The sequence below is a fragment of the Oryx dammah genome, unplaced genomic scaffold (assembly GCF_014754425.2).
Source record: "Oryx dammah isolate SB20612 unplaced genomic scaffold, SCBI_Odam_1.1 HiC_scaffold_28, whole genome shotgun sequence".
Taxonomy (NCBI): domain Eukaryota; kingdom Metazoa; phylum Chordata; class Mammalia; order Artiodactyla; family Bovidae; genus Oryx; species Oryx dammah.
The window spans coordinates 30,602,507-30,624,290 of NW_024070212.1; the positions used below are offsets into that span (position 1 = coordinate 30,602,507).

The 21,784-nt window shown below is 44.7% G+C and overlaps 1 protein-coding gene across 1 annotated transcript; it reads left to right on the forward strand.

Moving 5' to 3' along the window:
- Window positions 1–597: 597 nt before the first annotated feature.
- LOC120856691 (oviduct-specific glycoprotein-like) lies at window positions 598–11,081 on the forward strand. Its single transcript, XM_040232055.1, is given in 11 exon segments — window positions 598–637; window positions 1,160–1,189; window positions 1,576–1,780; window positions 2,706–2,780; window positions 3,583–3,748; window positions 4,048–4,172; window positions 5,706–5,814; window positions 5,914–6,099; window positions 7,750–7,866; window positions 9,253–9,388; window positions 10,219–11,081. Coding segments are annotated over 11 exon segments (1,638 nt in total). The 5' UTR covers window positions 598–612; the 3' UTR covers window positions 10,683–11,081.
- The last annotated feature ends 10,703 nt before the right edge of the window (window positions 11,082–21,784 follow it).

The following is a 21,784-nucleotide window of genomic DNA, read 5'->3' on the forward strand; positions in this document are numbered from 1 at the left end:
AAGAGTTTTCTCCAGCACCACACTTCAAAGCGCTGAACTAAGTTTTTCACATACTATGTCTTTAATCAGTATAAAATGCTATGAGGTAAGTTCAAGTGTTATCTCCATTTTACAAGTGTAGAAACTAAAGCTCAAAGAGCCAAGTAACTGGCCCTAGATGCTAAAACTTCTAATTTTTGACACTGCGATTCAAACTTTCCCCTTCCTGAGCATAGTTGGGAATTTTTAGCTTTACATTACATAAGTTTCCTAACCACTGATATAACAACAGAATCACTGCTGCCCTTCAGTGTTTCTTCCTTGTCCTCAGTCCATGTGGGGCTGAATTCCAGGAAGAGGGGCTGAGCATGGCCCTGCCCTCACCAGGGCCAGTTGTGGACACCTCCTGTGTGCCAGTGTCAGAGGGAGTTGCTGCTTTGTTGGATCTCAGAGCCATGGCTCTGCTGGGCGGGAGGACAGAAGATGCTGGGGTCACTGTGACTCTGGGGCGGCCATGCATTAATCACTGTCCCTGGTTTTGTGTGTGTGTGGCTGAGTTGTCCCACAGTTGTACCTGGGGTATCTCATATAAAGGGGCTCCAGCCCTAGGCCTGCAGCTGTCAGACCAAAGAGATGGGGAAGCTGCTACTGTGGGTTGGTGAGTGTGGTGGGTCCCAGCTCCCAAATGTCTCTTAGTTCAGGAGGTGCTGGGCTTCATCAGCATGTTGTCTCTGTGGTACCCAAGGAGCATCCTGGGCCTCAGGGGCCTGGATTAGGTGGAGGTGGACAGGACACAGTGAAAGGAGAAGTGATCAGAGCAGTGGTTCTCACCGGCTGCACATGAAGTATTTTTATGCCTGAGCTCCACTTCAGACCCATTGATCAGAATGTCTGTGGGAGCAGCCAGAAAATCACTATGCTTACCTTATCTTCCAAGGTTGAGAACCACTGGCCCGGAACCTTTGCTGGGACTTCTCAGTGTCATGGTTGTCCCAAAGCCTGTGTGTCTACATGTAGAGTATATTGGAGTGGAAAGGAGCTTAGATAGACCTGGCTTCACCGACTCAGTGTAGAGAAGAGGAAGGAGGGAAGGGTGTGTGTGTCTGCATTTGTGGGAGCCGGAGAGTGAGCTGAGGTGTGTGTGTGAATTTGCATGTGTTTCTTCCTTTGTCTCCTGCAGGGCTGCTCCTTGTGCTGGAACACCACGATGGGGAAACTGGTCCTCTCCAAAGCCGGGGAGAGTGTCCACTGAGAACTGCTCCAAGTCCAGTGTCTCCTGTGCCCACCTTGGCTCTGTGTTGGGGATCATTGACCCAATTTGGCTCAACAGCGGATTCTCAGTCACTGTTGGGTCTTCTCTGTGCCAGGATCCAGACTCTCGGATCCATTCTGACCAGGGTTTCATGAGGTGTTCTTCCCCCGGGGGACCCCAGCAGTGGGGGATGGACCTGCCCTTCTTTTAGCTCTGGAGTGTGTGTGTGTGTGAGGGAGCAGTTACAGTAGCCTGGCCTCTCAGGCAGTGTCAACACCGCTCTGTGGATGCTGAGCTCCATCCTCCCTTAGTTTCTATCAATAATGCCTGCTGTCCCCTGCCAGGTGCTGCCCACAAGCTGGTGTGTTATTTCACCAACTGGGCATTCAGTCGGCCCAGCCCTGCCTCGATCCTGCCCCGGGATCTGGACCCCTTTCTCTGCACCCACCTGGTATTTGCCTTTGCTTCGATGAATAACAATCAGATTGTTCCTAAGGATCCCCTGGATGAGAAAATCCTCTACCCAGAGTTCAACAAGCTCAAGGAGAGGTGTGTTCACTGTGTCTGTGGGGGCTGTATTTTATAGGTAAAGAGGAGTAAGTCTTTTCTTCTGTTAGTCGTCACCTTTCCTCTGATCCTTGGGTCCCTCCTCCTGTCAAGGGCTCTCTGTAGGGTCCCTGCTCTGGGAGTTCCCCGTTGATTGGCACTTTGAGCTTGTCCTTGCCTCCCTGTCCTTGTGGCTGCTGTGCCCCTGCCTAGAATATGCTCCTCTCTCTTCTCTGCCTTGCACCCCTACTCACCCTTCAAGCCCAGTGCTCAGGATTCTATTTTCAAAAGCTTCGGAGAGAGCTGCGTATCACAAAAGCTTCACAAATGCTAGTGTTTCATAACCCTTTGTCACCTGCAAATGAACCCCAAGGGAAGGGCTGGTGTCTATGCTCTTTGTACACCAGTGGCGGGGTCAGCGCCCAGCAGAGAGCTGGTGCTCAGTGTTCTCTCCCCAGGCCTCCTGGGCTGTCCTCTGCAGGGAGTGGTCTGTTGCTGTGTGCATGGTTGTAGAAGGGCAGAGAAAACCCATGTCACTAGAGCACAGCCTCCAGAGAGGAGAGCAGGGAGCTTGTCCATCTGTTCATTGCTATGTTTCAAGCACCTAAAGCAGTCAGAGGTACATATTAATTGCTCAGTAAATGTTTGTTGACCAAAAAAGTGAGTGAAGAGAAAATTTAGGCTGCCTTTTCTTTTTCTGGGAATGTCATGGGAGTGGGGAGTTTGAGGGGTGTAGAGAGCCTGGGGTCCTGGGTGTGATGGTCTATATGTGGACTGGTTGCTGTCTGTTTTATCCTTCTTCTCCATCTTGGGCTCCACTCCTTTCTCCCTTAGGTTACTCCACCCACTGCCTCCTTTCCCTCCCCCTCCTCCCATCTCCACTACTTCCCACTGTTCCCCAGCTCACTGACTGTGTCCCTCATCACAGGAACAGGGGGCTGAAAACACTGCTGTCCGTTGGGGGGTGGAGCTTCAGCACCTCGAGATGAGTCTGTGCTATTAGGTCTTCTCTCTGGGATGAGGTTGAGGTGATGGGTCAGGGGAGCAGGCCAGCTCTACATTCACTATCTCATGATTGCTAGGGGAAAGGATTAAAGTGGCTGTTTGCATTCCAAATTTGTAGGAAAAAAGCACGAATAAGAGCTTTGGTAACTTACTGTATTTCACCCAGGTGTTCTGAGAGATGATCAGCTAGGGATGATGATCAGGTAATGGAACCAAGCCTGCCAAAGTCTGAATCTGGTTAATCATTGCATGCAGTACTAGCCCCAAATTACTTAAAGTTCAGCTTTGCTATTCTAAAGGTTTTCCAATAGTGTCTTCACTATGGAAGAGAAAATACTAGGAAAAATGGAGAACAGTCAAACAGCTAATAAACAGAATAACAAAGACTCTAGAACCCCTGGTCAGAGCCTGGCCCTCTTGTGCCATGTTATGGGGCCCATTAGCTCAGAGATCTTTCTGGAAATGCTGGCCCTTTTCTCACGTTCCCTCCCCCTATCTGTTTGGACAAAGAGACAGTGCCTGGCCAGGAGTGATCATTTCAAAAGCAGAGCTGTTCTGAGTCACTGTTTCCACCCCAGGCTGAGTGTTGCTTCCATCTGGCAGGGGCAGGTGTGGTTTGCAAATCCTTCCTGGAGCCTGAAGTCCAGGGTTGGGAAGGGACTTAAGAAGGTTTGAAAGTTTCAAAGCTCTGCCTTCCTTTCCGCAGTCACATATGAACCAAAGAGCCTTGCAGGGGAGTGGTTGAGGGGAGCACAGTTATGCAGAAAGCACTCCTGGCCTCACCCCTGGCCCCCCTGCAGGTTCACCATGATGCTGTCCACGTTTTCCAACCGGGAAAGGTTTGTCAATTCAGCGATCCCCCTCCTGAGGACACATGGCTTCGATGGTCTGGACCTCTTCTTCTTGTACCCTGGACTCAGAGGCAGCCCCGCGCGTGACCGCTGGACCTTTCTCTCCTTACTTGAAGTAAGGCCAGCTTTGTTGTTGTTCAGTGACTAAGTTGTGTGTGGCTCTTTTGCCACCCCATGGAGTTGCTGGCTTCCCTGGCACTGGCCTTCTGCTCTCCCTGGCACTGGCCTTCTGCTCAGTGACTTACCTCACTGGCTCACATCCCTGTTTCTCAGGAGCCTGTGGGCAGGGCCTGTGTCTGACTTGCCTGTCTCCAGGGGCTGTGTTATTGCAGAAGATTGTTTCCCGGATGACTCCTGCTTTCCCTGACTCCAGTCTGCTTTGTCCATTTCTCTCATTTGCCTCTCTCTTCCCAGGAGCTCCTGCAGGCCTTCAAGAATGAGGCCCAGCTCACCATGCGCCCAAGGCTGCTGCTGTCTGCTGCTGTCTCTGGGGACCCCCATGTCATCCAGAAAGCGTATGATGCACGCCTTCTGGGCAGGTGAGTGGGTGCTCCTTTGGTGTTTGGCGGGGGGCACTGGAGAGAAGGCATCTTGGGTTCAGAACCCAGAGGTGCCCAGCTTTGACTTCCTGCCCTGCTGTGAGAGCACCTGTGGGAGGTGGGTTAAGCATGAATGTAGGTGGGGACAAGGATTATTCCTTATAGCCTGGACTTCCTGAGGAGATCAGAGGGCAGTGATGGAGCACCAGGCCATACCACAGCATCCCTTTGGGTAGATATCAGCATCGTCCATGGCTGGGCCTCAAGGAGTGAATCCAAGGGCCTGACCTCTGTTCTGCTGGAGTCCCCTGTGGATGTGCACTGGGTGCCAGAGGGGATGGGTGAATTACCAACTACTGCCTCTGAAACAAAAATAGGAATGCCCAGTTAGGGCCCATTTTCAGAGCAGAGGTCTTCATGCCAAAGTCACAAAACCAGACGGAGGGAGCTCATATCTCTCTGGACATGCCAGTTCTGGACTAATTCCAACAAAGTTCAAGAATCAAGTTTTTCCTGATGTTAAAAGTGAGGCAGATGCAACATACAAGAGAGGATGCCATTCCTGTGTGTGATGACACTTAGGGAGAGTGGGTTCAGCGTGTCAGGAGAGGTGAGAGATCCAGTGAGCTGAGTTGGCTAGTGTTGGTCTTATAGCCAGGCAGGATTGAGGACTCCACCTTCACCCAGCTGGGTCACCTTAGACAAATTAAGTAACTGCGTGAGTTTCAAGTTTTTTCATTTTAAAATGGAGACAATTATGGTAATTAGGATATTAACTAGATTAAAATTAAATTAGATAATCCATGCTAACCTCTACACTGTGACTCGGTAAGGCTCAATTACACTTCGCCATCTGGAAAGCTTTCTGGAAGAGATGGGTTTCACTGGCTCCTTGAACAGTAGAAAGATGGATGCACTTTTGTGCTGTCTGATTACACATGTCATTTATGCAGCCCTCTGCTGCACTTGTGGAGAAGGCAATGGCACCCCACTCCAGTACTCTTGCCTGGAAAATCCCATGGATGGAGGAGCCTGGAAGGCTGCAGTCCATGGGGTTGCTGAGGGTTGGACATGACTGAGCGACTTCACTTTCACTTTTCACTTTGATGCATTGGAGAAGGAAATGGCAACCCACTCCAGTGTTCTTGCCTGGAGAATCCCAGGGACGGGGGAGCCTGGTGGGCTGCCATCTATGGGGTCACACAGAGTTGGACATGACTGAAGTGACTTAGCAACAGCTTAGCAGCTGCTGCACTTGTTTCCTGGTCTGATCCTGTCCACTTTGTTTCCTGGTCTGACCCCTTGGATACTCTCAGGAAGGCATAGGTCCTGACACACTGCTGTCCCTCACCAGCTGTGTGTTCCAGGGCAGCCTCTCACATGTGGGGCATGGCTCAGGCAGTCCCCAGTCCCCATCTCAGTGGGCAGAGATGGCAGGGGTGTTGGGTGGTCGATGTTCAGCTAGTTAGCTAGTTGGTGCTGTGAAAGTCTAGCTAGCATGATCTTCATACCTCCTTTTCCTGCCCCTTATAGATTCCTGGATTTCATCAGCGTCTTGTCTTATGACTTACATGGAAGCTGGGAAAAGCTCACAGGACACAATAGCCCTCTCTTCTCTCTGCCTGGAGACCTCAAATCTTCAGTAAGAAAAAGAAAGCTGTCATGCAGCCCAGACATGCACCCCTGAGCCAGGCCAATGGCTCTTGGTAACAAGGAGGGGTTGTGCTCTTCCTCCCTACAGGCATATGCCATGAATTACTGGCGACAGCTTGGGGTCCCCCCTGAGAAGCTCCTCATGGGGCTCCCCACCTATGGACGTACTTTTCACCTCCTCAGAGCCTCTCAGAATGAGCTGAGGGCAGAAGCTGTGGGACCAGCAGCTCCAGGGAAGTACACCAAGCAAGCTGGCTTCTTGGCTTATTATGAGGTGACGGGAATGGGAACCTCTGTCTGTGAGTTAGGGCTCCCCGACCTGAGCCCAGGGCCAAAGCAGGGACAAGGGACCAAGGCAAGACTGAGGGCTAGAGATAGGAAAAGGAGGTGGTTTGCTGTGGTAAGGGACATCCAGTCTCTGGGATTTTCTCTTTTCTTTGGGGGAAGTTATTTGAGCCCTTTGTAAGAGGTGAGGGACTGGGTGAAGTCTGAATGGAGGAGGACAGATACCTCCTTAGAAGATTCTTAAATAATATTTAAGTCAATCCTGAATTACTATATGGCCTAAATGAACAAAATTAATATTTGAAAGATATATATATATTTTCAAAAGTTCAAATATTTTCAAAAGTAAGAGAATAGTATAGCATCCTCTCATTCCCTGAAAGAGCCATGGACCCAAGGCAGATATTTCACCCCTTAGAAGATTCTTAAATGGCAGTTAAGTTAATCCTCACTTACTATATGTCCTAAATAAACATAATTAATATTTACCATATGTATATAATCAGACATGTGCAAAAATAAAAGAACAGTATAACATCCTCTCACTCCCTGATGCCCAAATGCCCTTCACCCAGCTTCAGTCATTAACAGCTCATGGTGAGTCTTTTTTTTTTCTCTGCTCCTGACTCCTTCCTTCTCACTAGTCAATTATTTTGAGACAATTCTAAGACATCCCCCATTACAGATTCTTTCTCCTCTACCTCGATTCCATGCCCGAATCCCCATCTCAACAAAGCTTGCTGTTGAGTAGGGGGAAGAGACATGGATCCAAGGGAATGTGGAACACAAGAGAAGACAGTAAGAGGCACCAAGTGCATGACTGTAGGGTGTGGGGTTGGTGGATTTTGAGCAGAACTATGAAGCACAGTAGAATTCTGATGGGTGGGAAGGACCTCCTAGGCAAAGAACAGCAGGCACCAGAGGGAGAGTTGCATCTTTGACTGAGGTGGTAATGGAGATGCTGGTGTCTCTCCCATCTCTGCACTGTGCCTGCTCCTGGAGAAGTTTCCCTGCTAATCCAATGAAGCATGATTATGAGTGATGACATAGTCAAGGGAGCATAATGTTAAAGAGGTTTTGATAACACCTTTAATGAACAAACAAACAAACAAAAAATAACTTCCATATTAGCTTCTGCAGCCCAAATGGAATATTTCTATATCTTTGCAGCAAACCATCTCCAGCACAGTGTTGGGTACCCAGTCTACAGGCAGTGGTTTTTTGATGTAATAACCTAGTTCTCCCTGCCTTCAGGTCTTTACATTTATTATAGATTCAAAAGTTAGTTTGATAAATACCTGGATGGATCAGTTTATGTTGGTTTAATGAGCAAAGGAGATACTTGTTTATGAAAAGTCTTTGAGAAAGGTACAGGTTTGGTCTAGACTCAGGTTTGTTATGTAGTAGTTTGGTATTGACATTATTTACAAACTCTAGTTTGATTTCTTAAAGGCTGCCACCCACTTCTTGGTTCTCTACCTGTTTATCCATCATGGATATTAGAGAAAGGAATAAGCAATAGTAAGAATTTATCCAAAATAGAGAGGAAGTCTTTACCCCTGTGTGTGAACAGTTTGTCTGTTGGTGCTTCTCTTCGTGGAACGCCAACCAGCTGATCACTGTTCTGATGCTCCTGCAGATTTGTTCCTTCACTGAGGGAATGCATAAACGCTGGATTGATGATCAGTATGTCCCATATGCCTTCAAGGGGAAAGAGTGGGTTGGCTATGATGATGCCATCAGCTTTAGTTACAAGGTGAGAACTTGGTCCTTTATTGCTCCAACATAGTTTCCCTCTGGCTTCTATGAGACCCTTGTGTGTACAGTGTGTGTGTGTGTCTGTGTGTGCACTCATGTGTGCGTGCATGTATGTGCCTATAAAACTGCTAGAGGGATGGGATGGGGAAGGAGGTGGGAGGGGGATTTGGGATGGGGAACACATGTACATCCATGGCAGATTCATGTCAATGTATGGCAAAACCAATACAATATTGTAAAGTAAAAATAAATAAATCAAACTGAAAAAAAAAAAAAACCTGACAGGTTAACTTGTTAGCCTAAAAGTAGGAAAAAAAAAAATCAGAATCTTCACAGTTTCCAACTTAGCAATAATTGGTTCCTCCTTATTTTACATTTGGGGAAATTAAACCCCAGAAAGAAGCCAATTGATTTGGCCAAGTCATGTAGTTATTTGCATATGACAATCTTTTCCATCAGTCTTACAAGAGAACTCTGGTAAGGTAATAAGAAAATCTGGATTCAATGCTAAACAATTTCCATTTAGTTATATCTGAGGTTTTAATAATCATGGATAAAATGCTTCATTTTCTTTTACGTGTAAAAGGTATGATATTATCCATTCTATTCCTCTTTTATGGCATCACTATGTCATAAGATATGTTGAAATGATTTTTTAAAAAATAAAGCAATATCTCCAATTTAATATGATGATAATGGTGATTAGCAGGCTAGGGAACTAGACAATATTTAATATTTATGAACATGTGCTATGTGCAAAATATTGCTCCAAATATCTTACATGTATGAATTTTAAAATCTTTTAAAAATTATGGCAAAATATACATAAAATTCACTATTTTATTCATTTTTCAGTCACCATTCAGTAGCATTAAGTACATTCACATTGCTGTGCAACCATCATATCTACCTCCAGAACTTTCTCCTCTTTCCAAACTGAAATGACTCCCCACTCCTTCCTCACACAGCTCCTGGTAATCACCACTCTACTTTCCATCTGTATGAATTTGACTACTCTAAGCACCTCAGTGAGTGGAATCATAGTATTTGTTCTCTTGTAATTGGCTTATTTCACTTAGCATTGCATCTTCCACTTCAACCTATGTTGTAATATGTGCATATAGGAACTCTGGATCCTAAATATGTTGGAAATGTTATCCTTTTTTTTTTTTTTTACATAGAAGGCAATTAAAACCCACAAGGCTTATGTAGCTTTTTTCCCCCAAGATCCCATAGCTAGTAAGCAATAGAGGCTAGAGTCAAATACAGGCTACATGGCTAAGCATCATACCATATTGCCTTCTGAGAGTCCATCTGATTTTGCCATTGTACTCAGTCTGGAGGATGGCTAGTACAGCAGGTTGACTGACCACTGCTTTTTCAGGCATTTTTCATAAAGACAGAGCATTTTGGGGGGGCCATGGTGTGGACATTGGACCTGGATGATGTCACGGGCGCTTTCTGTGGTACTGGCCCTTTCCCCCTTGTCTACACATTGAATTATCTTCTGGTGAAGGACAGTCAGTAGCTATGACTTGGAAGCTGGGTTGGCAGTTGCAAAACCACTGGGTGGGTCCCTTCTGTAAGATTTAAAGGCTTTGTTGGCGCAAAATGACCATGAAAGAAGAGAATAAGCTTTGATTCCAGGCCGTCTGCTTTCTAATCTTGGTTTTGATGCTTGCTCCATTTGACCTCTCTGAGCTTTGTTTTGCCATCTACAAAATGGGAATAATCCTTATACTCATGACATTATTATACACACTGGCAGTTAGCAGATGGAACCTGGCATGCTAAATCTGCAACATCCTTGGAGATGGTCTATAACCCTCATTTTGTGAGGAGACCAGGACTCAGAAAGATAATACAGCTAGTCAGGGGTGGAAATGAAACTCCAACTTAATTCTTTACAACATACTTTCTAGGGCAACCTCCTTGCACTCAGCCTTGTTCCTCGTGCCTCCCAAGTAGAGGACACAAAAGGATTCTTCCTGAGGATTCCACAAGTTAGGAAATAGGCCTCAGGGTCAATGTCTTGTGCAAAGTGTGACAGCCAAAGTGAGGGGCTCAGCATAGAGAACTGGCAGACTTCTGCTTGGGGTCCCTCAGCTGGAAATGTAGCAAACCCACCAAGTGTCCATGAGTGCCTGGGATCTTGTTGATACATTTAAGTGGGGAAGCTGGGCTTCTGTGTGCGGAGACTTTATCTGTGTTGACAAGTGGATGTATTCAGAAATCCTCCGATTCTGGTTTGGGAGCAGCTACTTCATCCCTGGAGCAGCTCTAGTTCTGCCAGTGACAGGATGGGAAGGAAGAGGTAGGAGTCTCACCCTCTTCTGTTGATTTCTTCTAGAGTTCAGCTCAACTCCTTCACCAAAATTTTGGTTCTCAACTGCTGTGAATTCTTCAAGAATTGGTCCTGAAATGCCAACTATGACCAGAGATTTGACCACTGGTTTGGGCATTTTGCCCCTAGGAGGAGAGGCTGTGGCCACTGAGACTCATAGAAAGTCTGCAACTATGACCACAGCCCCCAGAGGTGAGACTGCAACCCCTACAAGGACCCCTCTATCATTTGTAAGGCGCACTGCTGCTCCAGAAGGGAAGACTGAGAGCCCTGGAGAGAAGCCCCTGACCACTGTGGGCCATCTGGCGGTGAGCCCTGGAGGGATAGGTGTGGGTCCCGTGCACCTTCAGACTGGACAGAAGGTCACACCCCCAGGAAGGAAGGCTGGAGTCCCTGAGAAGATGACCACTCCCTCCGGAAAGATGACAGTCACCCCTGATGGGAGGGCTGAGACTCTGGAGAGACTTTGACCTCTGAGGTGGACCCTGAGGCCTGGTGGGTTACTTTGGTCTTCAGACAGAAGCTGAAAAGTGGATGCTGCTCTCTGGCTCTGTCATCTCACCTCCTTGGAAAACTCCTCTTGCTTTTGACAACCCCTTTGTTCCCACTGATGGACTCATTCTTGGGATGACTTGATAACCCTTCTAATGAGTCCTCTCTCTAAAGAAACTTGGAAAACTCTGCTGTGAATAAAAGACACTGAAGTCTGTTGTGGGCAAAATTTGGGGGAAACCTTTATCTCTTCATCTAGGTCCCCTGATAGATGCTGCCTGTGCCCAGCCATTCATACATCATTCTTGGGGCAAACAGGCCCCAGGTCATAGTGAGTGAATCTCTTCTCCCTCGAATAAACTAAAAGCATAAGAAGCCATCTGAGTTCTCTGAAGCTCTTTTCTTGAAATGACCAGCGGTAGTCAATTGTTATCTTCTCCCTTTCAAGATCACTTCCCCTTGCTATTTTTGGAAGGAGGGAATTTGTGTCTGTCCCAAGCTGATATTTTTCCAGTGTTGATTATGTGCTTCTCTCTCTGCAATGAACACTGCTGACTTCACTGATGATCAGAGCCAGAATCTCCTCTAGGGAAGTTTTCCCTATTGCTGAAGGGGCCTGAGAGAAGGAGGAGGGAGTTGTATCTTCCAGTTATATTCCCTACTTTGGAAAGTCTTAGTTGTCTCTGATGAAACACCTCCACCCCCACCTGTTTTCTCCGTAAGGAGTGGTGGAGGGGAAGACAAAATCAACATATTTTGGTTATCTGCACACTTCTCCCAGGTCTATACTACATACTGCAGTCTACCTACGGTTTATTTTCCTGAGCATGATTCACCCTTATAAGTCAGTATAGACATAGGACCAACTTTTAGCTCTCCCTTCCTGGGAAGCAATGATGATAGTGTGTCCGATCTACCACCAATGTTACCTTTTCTTTTGGAAGTGCAGCCTCTAAGGCTTTAAAATAAGGATTCATTAAAATACCTATGTGAGAGGCATTTATCACAAATGATAAAGCAGGTGAAGGCTGTATCCACGCATGGGTGGGCACATGGCCTTGGGACTACGTTGCCACAGCATGAATCACGAATCAGTTAAGTTACAAAACAAATCAACCTCAACACCAGTTTACAAAACAGCCATTTATTTAGCTGATAATTCTGGAGGTTAGTCATTTAAGCTGTGTTCAGTTAGGCAGTTTTTATGATCTGGACTGGTCTTGACTGATCATGGCTGCAGTGACTCAAGCATCTGCTGTTAGATAGTGGGTTGAGTTGGGGTGGGCTGGTTTATCATGGCCTCAGCTGGGCTGCCTGAGGTCTGTTTCCATGAGACCTCCCATTCTTCAACTGGCTACTTTACAAGGTTGCCGTCTCTTTGTTACTAGAAAGCAAGAGAGAAATCTCCAGTGGGCAATTTATTTTTAAATCTCTGCTTGAATTGCATTTACCATTGTTCCATTGGTCAAAGCAAGTCAAATGACCAAGGACGAAATTAGAATGGTTGCAAATTATGCAAATGAATATGGGGAAGCATAAATAAGTTGGAAGTTATTACTGCTAATCTGTTTCACAAACTCAATCTTCCAGTATTTAAGAAAAGCTGAAATTAGGGGTGTGTGTGTGTGTGTGTGTGTGTGTGTGTGTGTGTGTGTGTGTAGTAGAAACCTATTGGCTTCAAAGCATTGGCTAAAATGTCTGTGACTGGATGTGCCTGTGGATGTCAGTCATGCCCCCTGAACCAGGGTGCTTTGATAGAGCAACTGGATCAAAGCATTCTATGTTTACATTAAGGTATGATGGAATAGAAGTGGGTTCACATTTCATTCTTGTCACTGGATTTCCAGATTTCTTCTCCTAGCTGTTGTATAGACCCTATTCTCATCTACTTAAAGGTTAGGGATTATACATTTAATTGGACATTCTTAGAGTATAGGAAAGAATTAGAGGTGAAGCTTTTCCCACTGGCTCCTATATGGACAATAAGTATTTCTGAGGATCTTTTTAAGTTTTTTTTTTTTTCTGTTTCTTTTTCTGCATGTGCTTTATTCATGGATAATGTGTCTAAAAGTTTCCATTTATCTATTTCTAAAATCTAACTTATAAGCTTCCTGGAGCTTATCTTTTTGTTGTAAATTGGTTGGGACTTCCAACTTCATCATCTATCTCAAAATATACATTAGTGGGCAACCAACATAAGTTGATACAGCCACTCTAGAAAACAGTATGGGAGTCCTTCAAAAGTAAAAATAGTACCACCATAGTATCTCAGAACCCCACTTCTGGGTATCTTTCCAAAGGAAACAACAGCACTAATTCAAAAAGATGTGTGCACCCTATGTTCACTGAAGCATTATTTACAATACCAGTATGTTCATCAGTAGATAGAGCCAACCCAAAGCAGGGAGCCTGCACTTCTCTCTTTTTAGTTCCTTTCTGACTCTACTCTTTACTATCCAAAATTTGTGGGAGCCACAAAAAAATTCCCTACAGTCCTGGTGGAACATTTTGACCAAGATCTCCCTCCCTGTCCCTCTCATGGTCAAAGACATGGCAAAGGGATTTTTACCTTGAGAAGATTTGATGTGCAGTGAGTTCTCTGAACTTGGCCACAGCAGGTGAGGGGTCTGACAACACAGTGGGCTGCCCAGGACCCTGGGGAATGGGACAGATGCAGGCCCTGCAGCTGGATTCTGGTACAATGCCTTGTACAGCTGTTCTCCTGTCACAGAGATAACAAGCCTCCCCTCAGCTCAGATCTTACACAGAGAGACAGGGCCCCAGGCCTTTGTGTGGGGCCTGCAGCAGAGATGGGAGGATGCTACTTTGGGCTAGTAAGTTACAAAGTCCCATTCCCCTCTTTGCCTCTAAACCCAGAGAATCCTCTCCATCAAGCATCAGTAGGCAGGGACCAGCCCCTAGCTCCAATATGAAAAGGCTCTGTTTGAATTTTTCAGCATCATTTCTCTTCTCTGGGCATGTGCCATCCCATCAGGCCCCTGCTTTGTCAGGCTGCTAGCTTTTTCTTTCTCTTGCACATGCTCAGGGTCCAGAATGAAAAGAGTGATGTCATCTGTACATTGATAGGAAGTGCTAAGTCACAAAGTACTGTATTTCAAGAGCTTAGCAGGTGTGTCCTAGCAAGTTAGGCATTCTCTGAAAGCATCTAGCCTAAAATGCTGCTTCTGTATTTTCCAATCCAAATCTCAGTGCCTTTCTCTGCAATATCCCACTTAAATAGAATGGCTTTTACAACAATTCTACACCTTGATCCATCATCTTTCTCATCACCCATAGCTTACCCAGTGCCACCCTTTGTAATGAAGAACTAATGCTGCCTTCAGTGCTCAGATATGTGACCTGGCACCACCCTACTCCTAGAGAGCCTTAGAAGGCTGTGGTCCATGAGCCCCTGAGGATGCTGAACACCACCCAAGGGAGTAGCTGATACCAGATGCTCTGGGGCATCTCAGCCTTCAGTGAGACTGCAGAGCTGTTCAGCTATTGCCTTCACTGAACATGCAGCTGAGTTAAGACAAGAGCAGGTAAGTTGGATCTTGGTTTAAAGTCATTGTCAAATGGTGAGAATCCAGTCCATTGGAGACTTAATGACTGCACCAGGCAGACAGTCCAATGGTTTTAATCAACATGCATTTATTTGATTTTTGACTGTATGTTATGTAATGTCACTTTCGTTATTTCATCTAATCTTCACAATATATTTTGAAGTAGGTTTTAATCTCCCCATTGTGTCAGCAAGCAAAGCAAGGTTAGGAGTTCTATGACAAGGTATCCAGCATCCTGCAGCTTGAAGGAGAAGAGCCAGGCTTCAAGCGCAACAGTGACTGCTCAGAGCCCAGGCTCCTTCTGCTCACCACTCACTAAGTAGGGGGTGGACCCAGCTCCAGTCCCATTCATCGCCAAGGTAGCTGGGGAGTATGTAGAGAGGAAGATGTGTGCAGGACTCACCAGGGGCTGACTGTTCATCGTTAGCCATGCAACAGGTCTGTAGCTTCCATGGGAAGCCCTGAACTGAGTCATGGGTTTATCTCTTGCCTTGTTGCAGGTCTGGCTGTGTTTCTGCAAGCGTCATGACTCTTCTTCCTTTTGACAGAGGAGTTTCCACCATCAGCAAACTTACATGCTTGGAAATCTGAGAAAGCTGGAGTCTCCATCTCCTATGGCACAGTCAAATTTGTTACAAACAAAGAAAGAAAGAGAGAAAAGAAAGAAGGATGGAAGGGAGAGAGGGAGGAAGGGAGGAAGAAAAAAGAAAAGGAAAATGAGAAAGAGAGCTTTCTCAGCTCAACCTCCTGCATGCTTGTATCCACATTCCTTTGAACTCATGGAAATGAAATTGCTAAGGATCATGAAGACCCTTATCAGAATAAGAAATTAAGATAGCAGTAGAGTGTGTTAGTTTAGAGAGTATCAGTCATTAATTCCCAAGAAATTAGAACTCTTCAAGGGGAAAAGGTCTACTTTATCCTACATCTGCTTTGACTCCATTCCCAGGTCCTTGAGAAAGAGAGTTTATCCTTATTCACCAACATGAGCCTTCCTCTTGTCTCCAAGCCTAAGTCTAGAGGAAGAACTAAGATATTCAGAGTGTTTCTGCTGCTCCTCCTACAGGAGCCAGTGAAAGAAGCTTTGAGATAACAGGTTTCAAGGCCTCTAAGTTCTAGCCCTTGTTCTTCCCACTTGAGTATACCACAAAGCTTATGTGTTACTACCAACTGGTCTCAGTATCACCTAGGCCCTGTCAAATTCGTACCAGAGAATGTTAACCTATGTCTGTGTACACAGGCCATCTATGCCTTCACCACTATGGTCCATAAAAAGATGGAACCCTATGACTGGAACAATGATGTCATCTAGCCCCAGTTCTAGAACCTCAAGGAGCAGTCAGCACCTTGTTCTGGAATATCTGGGAGAGTCACAGATATTGAGTGAATCTGAAACTCAGAGCTAGTTTTGGGAGCCAGCTCCCCACTCAGGGCTAAAGTACACCATACAGACAGTTCAGTTCAGTTCAGTCACTCAGTCATGTCTGACTCTTTGTGACCCCATGGACTGCAGCACGCCAGGCTTCCCTGTCCATCACCAACTGCCAGAGCTTACTCAAACTTGTGTCCAAGGAGTCAGTGATGCCATCCAACAATCTCACTTGTTGTCCCCATCTCCTCTTGCCCTCAATCTTTCCCAGCATCAGGGTCTTTTCAAATGAGTCAGTTCTTCGCATCAGGTGGCCAAAGTATTGGAGTTTCAGTTTCAGCATCAATCCTTCCAATGAACACCCAAGACTGATCTCCTTTAGGATGGACTGGTTGGATCTCCTTGCAGTCCAAGGGACTCTCAAGAGTCTTTTCCAACACCACAGTTCAAAAGCATCAGTTCTTCGGCACTCAGCTTTCTTTATAGTCCTGCTCTCACATCTATACATGACCACTGGAAAAGCCATAGCCTTGACTAGATGGACCTTTATTGGCAAACTAATGTCTCTGCTTTTCAATATGCTATCTAGATTGGTCAGATTTTCTTCCAAGGGGCAAGTGTCTTAATTTCATGACGGCAGTCACCATCTGCAATGATTTTGGAGCCCAAGAAAATAAAGTCTGTCACTGTTTCCATTGCTTCACCATTTATTTGCCATGACATGATGGGACCGGATGCCATTCAGTTTTCTGAATGTTGAGTTTTAAGCCAACTTTTTCACTCTTCTTTTTCATCAAGAGGCTCTTTAGCTCCTCTTCACTTTCTGCCATAAGAGTGGTGTCATCTGCATATCTGAGGTTATTGATATTTTCCCTGGCAATCTTGATTCCAGCCTGTGCTTCATCCAGCCTGGCATTTCACATGATGTACTCTGCATATAAGTTAAATAAGCAGGGTGACAATATACAGCCTTGACGTATTCCTTTCCTGATTTGGAACCAGTGTGTTGTTCCATGTCCAGTTCTAACTGTTGCTTCTTGACCTGCATACAGATTTCTCAGGAGGCATGTCAGGTGGTCTGGTATTCCCATCTCTTTTAGAATTTTCCACAGTTTATTGTGATCCACACAGTCAAAGGCTTTGGCATAGTCAGTAAAGCAGAAGTAGATGTTTTTCTGGAACTATCTTGCTTTTTTGATGATCTAGTGGATGTTGGCAATTCGATCTCTGGTTCCACTGCCTTTTCTAAGACCAGCTTGAACATCTGGAAGTTCTCTGTTCATGTACTGTTGAACCTCGCTTTGAGAATCTTGAGCATTATTTTACTAGCATGTGAGATGAGTGCAACTGTGCAGTAGTTTGAGCATTCTTTGACGTTGCCTTTTTTTGGAGTTGGAATGAAAACGGACCTTTTCCAGTCCTGTGGCCACTGCTGAGTTTTCCAAACTTGTTGGCATATTGAGTGCAGTACTTTCACAGCATCATCTTCAGGATTTGAAATAGCTCAACTGGAATTCCATCACCTCCACTAGCTTTGTTTGTAGTGATGATTCCAAGGCTTACTTGATTTTGCATTCCAGGATGTCTGGCTCTAGGAGAGTGATCACACCATTGTGGTTATCTGGGTCATGAAAATCTTTTTTTGTATAGTTCTTCTGTGTATTCTTGTCACCTCTTCTTAATATCTTCTGCTTCTCTTAGGTCCATACCATTTCTGTCCTTTATTGTGCCCATCTTTGCATGAAATGTTCCCTTGGTATCTCTAATTTTCTTGAAGTGATCTCTAGTTTTTCCCATTTTATTGTTTTCCTCTACTTCTTTCCATTGATCACTGAGGAAGGCTTTCTTATCTCTCCTTGCTATTCTTTGGAGCAATGCACTTAAATGGGTATATCTTTCCTTTTCTCCTTTGCCTTTAGCTTCTCTTCTTTTCTCAGTTACTTGTAAGGCCTCCTCAGACAACCATTTTGCTTTTTTACATTTCTTTTTCTTGGGGAGGGTCTTGATCACTGCCTCCTATACAATGTCACATAATTCTGTCCATAGTTCTTCAGACTCTGTCTATCAGATCTAATCCTTTGAATCTATTTGTCACTTCCACTGTTTAATCATAAGGGATTTAATTTAATCATACCTGAATGGTCTAGTGGTTTTCCCTGCTTTCTTCAATTTAAGTCTGAATTTGACAATAAAGAATTCATGATCTGAGTCACAGTCACACTTGCTCTTGTTTTTGAAGACTGTATAGAGCTACTGCACCTTTGGCTTCAAAGAATATAATCAATCTGATTCTTGTATTGACCATCTGGTGATGTCCATGTGTAGAGTCTTCTCTTGTGTTGTTGGAAGCATGTGTTTGCTATGACCAGTTCGTTCTCCTGGCAAAACTCTTAGGCTTTGCTCTGCTTCATTTTGTACTCCAAGGCCAAATTTGCCTGTTACTCCAGGTATCTCTTGACGTCCTACTTTTGCATTCCAGCCGCCTATGATGAAAAGGGCATCCTTTTGGGATGTTAATTCTAGAGGGTGTTGTAGGTCTTCATAGAACCCTTCAACTTCAGCTTCTTCAGCACTAGTTGTTGGGGGCACAGACTTGGATTACTGTAATATTGAATAGTTTGCCTTGGAAATGAACAGAGATCATTCTGCTATTCCTGAGATTGCACCCAAGTACTGCATTTCAGACTCTTGTTCAGACAACAAGAGGGCTACTCCATTTCTTCTAAGGAATTCTTGCCCACAGTAGTAGATATAATGATCATCTGAGTTAAATTTGCCCATTCCAGTCCATTTTAGTTCACTGATTCCTAAAATGTCGATGTTCACTCTTTCCATCTCCTCTTTGACCACTTCCAATTTACTTTGATTCATGGACCTAACATTCCATGTTCCTATGCAATATTGTTCTTTACAGCATCGGACTTTCCTTCCATCATGAGTCAAATCCACAACTTGGTGTTGTTTTTGCTTTGGCTCCATCTCTTCTTTCTTCCTGGAGTTATTTCTCCATTGTTCTCCAGTAGCATACTGGGCAACTACTGACCTGGGGAGTTCATCTTTCAATGTCCTATCTTTTTGCCTTTTCATACTGTTCATGGGGTTCTCAAGATAATAATACTGAGGTGGTTTTCCATTCCCTTCTACACAGAGACAGAGTGTCTCCCCAAAGGAAAGGAATGAAAATCACAAGCCATCCTGACATGAATCACAATGGCTTCTCTTTCCTCAGCAGTAATTTTCTGTGCCACAATGACTGACTTCATTGCTCTAATCCTGTTTGCCTTCTCTTTCACTTACTTCTATTTGGAAGCACCCAGAGTGCACCATATTCTGTCCTATATTTATTTAGCTGAAGGAAGTGAGAAGATTCAGAATTACCAGAGGGGTTTAAAAGGAAAATAGCCTTAGAAACTGACTGAATTTAGCCTCAGTTCAGTTAAAGAACTTCTAGGAGAAGTTCTTTAATTCTAGAATTACCTTTCTATTGAGATCAAGATAGGAGTCAACGCTATTTGGAAAATCCCCTTTTCTTGACGTTTTGGCTGGTGATGCAGTGGTGGCAAGGATAGCCTCCACAGTCTCATGGTGTCTTTGGCTAAACATTCACACTTCCCTCCATAAGAGTGTCTCCAGTCAGAGAGCAAATCTGTCTGCAAGATCCCATACACACATGTGACTGTAGTTTGAGGGAAGGGCTCTCATCCACTTGATCTGACCCTTTCTTGTGCTCCAGAAAGGACTAAGGTGGCTTATTAAGATCAGAACTCAAGTGTGGGTAAAAGTGAAAGTCGCTCAGTCATGTCTGACTCTTTGTGACCCCCATGGACTATACAGTCCATGGAATTCTCCAGGCCAGAATACTGGAGTGGGTAGCCTTTCCCTTCTCCAGGGGATCTTCCCAATCCAGGGATCAAACCCAGGTCTACCACGTTGCAAGCTGATTCTTTACCAGCTGAGCTACAAGGGAAGCCCAAGAATACTGGAGTGGGTAGCATATCCCTTCTCCAGCGGATCTTCCTGACCCAGGAATTGAACTGGGGTCTCCTGCATTGAAGGTAGATTCTTTACCAACTGAGAAAGTGTGGGTGGTTCAAACTAAATGCTTAGCATAAAGTTGATTCTTAGAGAAGGAGGAAGTGGATACCACAGCCAGAGTTCTTGGGTTTCTGCTCTTTTGGTGCTAGGACCATGAGTCTGAAAGGCCACTTTGACTATATCAAGCAGCTTCCACATACTTGGCTTAAACAAATTTCACTCTGTCATTTCTTCATGCTTCTTCATTAGTAATGGAAATCTGCTTACACCCCAGGTGATTGGCTGGTGAACTTCAGCATTCAGAAGTAGAAACTCTTCGACAGCTGATCTCAGGAGAGGCTAAAGCTAATAGGCTTTTGTTTATTTGTTTTATTTTTTTAAATTTATTGACATATAATTGATTTACAGCACTGTGCTAGTTTCAGGTGTATAGCAAAGTGATTTGACATAAAAATATTTATAATATATATAGTGATTTGACTATATATATATAGTGTCATCACTCACCTAGAGCCAAATATACTGGAATGTGAAGTCAAGTCGGCCTTAGGAAGCATCACTACAAACAAAGCTGGTGGAGGTGATGGAATTCCAGTTGAGCTATTTCAAATCATAAAAGATGATACTATGAAAGTGCTGCACTCAACATGACAGAAATTTGGAAAACTCAGCAGTGGCCTCAGGACTGGAAAAGGTCAGTTTTCATTCCAATCCCAAAGAAAGGCAATGCCAAAGAACACTCAAACTACCACTCAATTGCACTCATCTCACACGCTAGTAAAGTAATGCTTAAAATTCTCAAAGCCAGGCTTCAGCAATACATGAACCATGAACTTCCAGATGTTCAAGCTGGTTTTAGAAAAGGCAGAGGAACCAGAGATCAAATTGCCAACATCCACTGGATCATGGAAAAAGCAAGAGAGTTCCAGAAAAACATCTATTTCTGCTTTATTGACTATGCCAAAGCCTGTGACTGTGTGCATCACAATAAACTGTGGAAAGTTCTGAAAGAGATAGAAATACCAGACCACCTGACCTGCCTCTTGAGAATTTTTTTTTTTTTAACTTTACAAATCTTGAGAAATTTGTATGCATGTCAGGAAGCAACAGTTAGAATTGGACATGGAACAACAGACTGGTTCCAAATCAGGGAAGGAATACATCAAGGCTGTATGTTGTCACCCTGCTTATTTAACTTATATGCAGAGTACATCATGATAAACACTGGGCTGGAGGAAGCACAAGCTGGAATCAAGGTTGCTTGGGGAAATATCAATAACCTCAGATATGCAGATGACACCACCCTTATAACAGAAAGTGAAGAAGAACTAAAGAGCCTCTTGATGAAAGTGAAAGAGGAGAGTGAAAAAGTTGGCTTAAAGCTCAACATTCAGAAAACTAAGATCATGGCATCTGGTCCCATCACTTCACGGCAAATACACAGGGAAACAGTGGCTGACTTTATTTTTGGGGGCTCCAAAATCACAACAGATGTTGACTGCAGCCACGAAATTAAAAGATGCTTACTCCTTGGAAGGAAAGTTATGGCCAACCTAGACAGCATATTAAAAAGCAAAGACATTACTTAGCCAACAAAGGCCCATCTAGTCAAGGCTATGATATTTCCAGTTGTCATGTATGGATGTGAAAATTGGACTGTGAAGAAAGCTGAGCACTGAAGAATTGATGCTTTTGAACTGTGGTGTTGGAAAATACTCTTGAGAATCCTTGAACTGCAAGGAGATCCAACCAGTCCACCCTAAAGGAGATCAGTCCTGGGTGTTCATTGCAAGGACTGATGCTGAAGATGAAACTCCCATACTTTGGCCACCGAATGTGAAGAGCTGACTCACTTGAAAAGATCCTGATGCTGGGAGGGATTGAGGGCAGGCAGAGAAAGGGACGACAGAGGATGAGATGGTTGGATGGCATCACTGACTCAATGGACATGAGTTTGGGTAAGCTCCAGGAGTTGGCAATGGACAGGGAGGCCTGGAGCGCTGCAGTCCATGGGGTCACAAAGAGTTGGACACGATTGAGCAGCTAAACTGAATTGAACTGAAAGACTAGACACACACACACACACACACACACACACATGGGCTTCCCC